At 36.1% G+C, this 6,000-nt stretch overlaps 1 protein-coding gene across 6 annotated transcripts in view; it reads right to left on the reverse strand.

Moving 5' to 3' along the window:
• Positions 1 to 6,000, reverse strand: part of ERBIN (erbb2 interacting protein) — a 154,847-nt gene that overhangs the window by 33,583 nt on the left and 115,264 nt on the right. For all 6 annotated transcript variants that reach the window (XM_017877103.1, XM_017877099.1, XM_017877098.1 and 3 more), the window contains one exon: positions 1,610 to 1,709. In XM_017877103.1, the coding sequence (XP_017732592.1) occupies positions 1,610 to 1,709 (100 nt within the window). The remainder of the gene's footprint in view (positions 1 to 1,609; positions 1,710 to 6,000) is intronic.

Here is a 6,000-nt window from a genome sequence, read left to right on the forward strand (position 1 = left end):
GCTATAGCAGGTTTAGCTTTGAATTACTGAAATGGAATAAAAACTTATTTAACTTGTATTCCAGAACTAGTGCTAAACTAATAGAAAACTCTTTACCTTCTATAGGATAACTATTTCTTGCTCTCTGCCAGAAGCAATAAAAGACTTGCTTTGATAAGTTATTATTTCATGGGTATAATCTGATGACTTGTATTTATATGTAGCACAACCTGTTCAGCTTTCTAATCCAATTAGAAGATTTGTGAGATAACTAACATAAAGAGCTTCATTCACTGGAGGTTCTATAGTTAAAGCTTTGAGAATAGGTTAACAACCTCTCTTCCATGTATTTAAATTCACCCACAATCTCCAAATTTAGCAATACAATAAAACATGGAAGTATGTTTCCATAACAAAATATAGTATACTTAATATTAAGCTGTCAATAGTGATTACTGTTTTATGTGAACAATAATTTTATGAATTAGAAATTAAGTTAAAAATAGAAATGCAAACTCTGCTTATGCTGTAAGCAGTGCCATGTGGGGAATTACAACAAATACTCGAATGCATCAATAGCTAAGTTTTTTTGTCTTATTCACTAAAACTTATATCTCAATTTCCTACTTTTCTTTGTCTCTGAAGATGATTTCTGGAAAATAGGAAGTAAGGGTAAGCATCCTCTAAATAATGTTATAATCAGCTATGCAATATACTAGATAATTGTTATTTTACATGAGAGGACAGAATATTAGCATAAGTATCTCTTATCTGAAATGCTTGGTTCCAGAGTGTTTTATAGTGAACGAATGTGGCTGTGCTCCAAAAGAACTATTATCATCATTTCAAGATAAGGAAACTGAAGTTCAATAACCTATTTAACTTGCCTGTGGTATAGTTTATAAATTAAGACTGATGATTGACATGACTGATTTACATTTTTTCTTCAGTGTTTCTATGTATTAAGAATTAACTTATAAATAATTTCAAACGACAGGTATGTTCACTGGTGTCAGAAAGAAGATACATAAAAATTACAGTTACTTTAAGTGTAATATAATAAACACACACACACACACACACACACACACACAGAGTACAACATATACTAGAAACAATTTGCTCATTAGTCTAAAAGGTTGTCACACCATAAAATATAAAAAACATCTGTGCCCAGTAGTAAAAGGTATATTCCCCCTTGTCGGGCAAAATAAAAGAATTTAAGAGTAGCATTTATAGTCAGAGTTCAACAGATTATGCTGATCCAGTGTGTAGATCCAAGTGTAATATTAAGTTCACAAGTGAAGAAAATATTTCCTGGTTTAATAATTCTTATCACATAACACTTAACATTTATTCCTAGCATACAGCTAAATGTTTTTAAGTTACCAATTTTAACACTGTGGTTTAATTTAAAGGAATCATTTAAGGAAGCATATGCTACACTTATACCTCTAAATTCAACTCCTGAAATCGTGCCCTATTTTTCCATTATTTTCAAATGAACTTTTTTGGTCAATTCTCTAAAGTCCCGTCAAACTAGTAAAAGTCTTTGAGACTTAAAAGTTCACTTCACACCTTTTAAATTACTATGTGTTTTTAACAAGAAAACAGATTATGAAATTCCTACCATCCTCAGTCCTTGGCTGTTGAGGGAACATGTAGTTGGTAAGCACCATTTTCTGGGTCTCTGAATCAGTTTCTTTTTGAAGAGGTATCAGGGGTTTGGACTAGAGAAGGAAAATAAATGCTTAATTTTCAATAACCCTAAAGCAAATACATATTTAGCAATTCCTCTGCATAAGTACACACCACTTTTTCTATAAAATATCAATGTGTAGGTTACAAACAAATCTAACTATATACAATAATACTTTAGGCATTCATTTGAAACCATATTAAAATCCAACAAATAAAATTTAGTTTTTAGTATAAAGTAAATCAAGTTACTGAAATATCAAGTTTTAAAAGATTTCATACACTAAGTTTACCCATAGTCTGTTACTTATTAACACAGTGATATATTTAATAAAGTTATAAAATAAGCCTTTCCATTGTGTATTATTTTGCCCTCTCTAGTATTCCCCTTCACTAAGATGCTTTTGGAAAAAATTACTTGGAAGGGTTAGTCTGGTTATCTAAATGTTTATTCTAGTTAGCAGCTGAAAAGAGAATGATGAAAACAATTCATCACTGATGAAAAGAGAATGATGATTCTCTTCATGAAAATCATTGTTTTCATTATGAAAACAATGATGAAAAGAGAATGATGAAAAAAAGCTTCTCTTTCTTCCTCTCGTGTACTTGTGTATCCCATCTACAGTAATGACACCAGTAAGTCACTCAGTGGTGGAGCCCCCCAGGAAATTTGGACCTTCTTTTTTCTTATGATTTTTTCCCTAACTAGTTAACAAATGTTATCCATCTATTTTTTAATATAATTAGTTCTTTTTGCTATTCACCTAAAATCCTACCAATAAAAGCCTTGGCTGGCTCCAGATGGACAGAGAACTATGCAATTCTCCCCTCACATGCCACTCTATTACTTAATTATTTGCACCTACTCCTGTGAAAACGTTCCAGCTAGTTAATTCCATCCTGTAATCTTACTCCCATTCAAACATTCCCCTCTGTTCCTCAGCAAACAAAAACTGCCCTACATTTCAAATTCCTGAACAATTTCCTTGACCCTCAGATAATGGAAATGGTAGCTCTACTCCCTTCCCAAAGACAGTGCTTCCCTCAGGCCTCAAATATAGGTGTTAATTTATTCTCTCCTACCTCATCCACCCCAAGTCAGGAGGTGAGGGTAGCACTTACAATGCTGTGACATCATTCCTCCCCTATCCTCAGATTTAAATTCCTGTTCCTTTGAGGCATATAACCCGTACCTTCCATAGTCAATCTCCTGTCCTATTATCTACTGGCCTCTTGATGGTACTCATCTATTCTTGGCTCTTTTACACCAAACTTTTCCAAAGTCATGGGTAATTCAACATATACAAAACACAGATGACATTTCCATACTTTTGGCTTCTCAGTAGATGAACAATGTGTGAGAAGAAAAAAATAAGTCCCCTTAGATGAGCATGTAAAAATTATCTGGAAGGCTTTTAAAAACTCATTGCCCTGAAAATCACTGTATGGTACATGAATTACATGTCAACAAAGATGTAATAAGAAAACTAGTCACCTGTTATTTATGAGGCACAGAGACAGAAAAAGGAACTGAGAACAGTGTATCTGGCCTCTCAGTTCCCTGAACACCCAACTTCAGAGATCTTTAATCTGATTTCATTTCAGATACTCTATTCTTATGCCACAATTCCTAAAATATCACCTGTAAATATTCTTCTCTGAAATATAAAAATGACTCATTCAATGAATATTTACTAAGAGCCTTTTATATTGCAAAGCACTATGAGAGGCCCTGTGTACAGAGTGGTGAGCAAAGCATGTTATCTTTACTGACTTTGTAGAGTTTCTGAGAGGAAGAATACAGGTAACAAAACAGGCAACTGCAATTGTAATTTCAAGTGTAATTACAGGGTAGACAGCGTACAGTATGCAGGGAGAACATATAGGAGAAATTCACTTCCCATTATCTTGAATGATTAGCAAAGCATTCCTGAAAGAAAGTCTAAGGTGAGGATAAGACGGTAAGAAGCCAGGTAAGAAAGAGAAGGAAGAATGTTCCAAGAAAGCAGAACTGATTTGGAGAAATGAGAATGAATGTGTACGGGGTAGAGACAAAGCCACAAGACGAGCAGGCTCTTGAGGCATATGATATAAAGAAAAAAGAAACAATGAAAAGGTTTTTAAGTATGTTAGTGCTGGGATCAGATTAAAGAATCACTCAAATTACAATGTGGTTCAGAATGGGTAATAAGGGATTGGAACTGGGAGCAACACTGGAGGCAGAGACCTATTAGGAAGTTAGCTCAAAACTGTCAGCACTGTTCGAAAGAACTGTAAGATAAGACAAAAATGAGAACCACAGATTATTTATAATTTTCTTTTCTTTTCCTTTTTTTTTTTTTAAAGAGAATCTTGCTCTGTCACCCAGGCTGGAGTGCAGTGGCATGATCATAGCTCATTGTAACCTAGAACTTCTGGGCTCAAGCAATCTTCCTGCCTCAGCCTTCCAAGCAGCTGGTACTACAGGTACGTGCCACCATGACTTGCTATATATATATATCTTTTAAGAGATGGGGTCTTGTTATGTCACCCAGGCAGGTCTCAAACTCCTGGCCTCAAGTAAGCCTCCTGCCTTGACTTCTCAAAGTGCTAGGATTACAGGTGTGAGCCACCACGCCCAGTCTGATCACTTTAGAATTCTTTAGTAGCCACATATTTTAAAATGGCAAAAAAAGATGAAATTTTGATAATGCATTTAACTTTACATATTCAAAATATCATTTTAACATATAATCAAAAAAATTATGAACGTGACGATATACATTCTCTGTTCATACTAAGGCTACAGACACCAGTGTGTATCTTACACTCACACCAAATCTCAATTTGGACCAGTCCCCTGACACTAGTGGCTATGGTACTGGACAGTGCAAGTCTTAAGTGAAAGATGATGGTGAACAGTATTTAAGGGAGTGGCAGTAGGGATAAAGCAAAATACACAAACACTTGAAGATGTTTAAGATTCAATAGGGCTTGTCTATGAACTGGACTGAAGTACAGGGAAAAACAGTAGTTAAGGGTTGTATTTCCAGGCCTCTGCCTCCATCAAGTATTATTTACCAAGCTAAAGAAGCTGGGGGGTGTGGGAAATATATTTGGGGCAGAAGATGGTATACTCAATTTTGGGCTTGTTGAATTTGAGACATTTAGGTGGCAATGTTAAGCAGGAATTGAGCTATATGAATGTGAAGCTCTGGCACAAGAACTGGGCTGAAGATATTGTTAGGAATAATGAGGATACAGATAGCAATTTCAAGAGAAAGTATGGAGAAATTAAAGCAGAGCCTAGGGTAACCATGAGGAGCACAAACATGTAAGGCACAGGCAGAACAAATATATCTGAAAAGGAGACTGAGGAGCAGTCAGGCAAAAGGACAACCAGCAGAGTATGGTAACACAGACAACATGCAGCCCTCCCACTTCACTGCTCTCACAGTACTTGCTGATCACCCTCAGCAAGACTACTAATACCCTGACCTTTTAACATGCTTCCCACGATTTACTTCGTCTTTGACTCCCCTTTTGTACCACAATATATCTTAAACCACTTTCTTGCCACAAACCTCGCTGCATTATTCTTTTCTTGCACCTGTCTTGGCAAAACTACAGCCCAAAATCCTTCCAGTTGTATGCTTTCTCTATATTACATTGCTGAGCAAATTAGTATCACCACAAACTTGTGGAGTGATTATTAATTTGTACTCATATTTGTGTACTGATACTAATAATACTTCAATCAGGCTCTACATGCTACCTGAAAATCCTTCTATGTTTCCTAAACTGTACTCTGAAAATATCTTCCCTAAAAAAAAAAAAAAAAAAAAAAAAGGATTCAAGAACAGCTACGAGGTTGTGCGGGGTGGCTCACGCCTGTAATCTCAGCACTTTGGGAGGCCGAGGTGGATGGATCACGTGAAATCAGGAGTTCGAGAACAGCCTGGCCAACATGGTGAAACCTCGTCTCTACTGAAAATACAAAAAGCTAGGTGTGGTGGCAGGCCTGTAGTCCCAACTACTCAAGAGGCTGAGGCAGGAGAATTGCCTGGACCTGGGAGGAGGAAGTTGCAGTGAGCCAAGATGGAGCCACTGCACCCCAGCCTGGGAGACAGAGTGAGACACTGTCTCAAAAAAAAAAAAAAAGGAAAGCTATGAGTATGGAAAATACTACATTCTAAGAGTATTATAACGTACACTGTTTCCTCTCCTCCCTTTCACAAACGTCATACCCAACTCCCTCCAACAGGTTCAGAATTCCTGTCATAGCTTTTCTATCATTTTCTACCCATTATCCAACTGCTTCTCTTTTTTTTTTTTTTTTTTTTT

Source organism: Rhinopithecus bieti, unplaced genomic scaffold (assembly GCF_001698545.2).
Source record: "Rhinopithecus bieti isolate Rb0 unplaced genomic scaffold, ASM169854v2 scaffold_10181, whole genome shotgun sequence".
Lineage (NCBI taxonomy): Eukaryota > Metazoa > Chordata > Mammalia > Primates > Cercopithecidae > Rhinopithecus > Rhinopithecus bieti.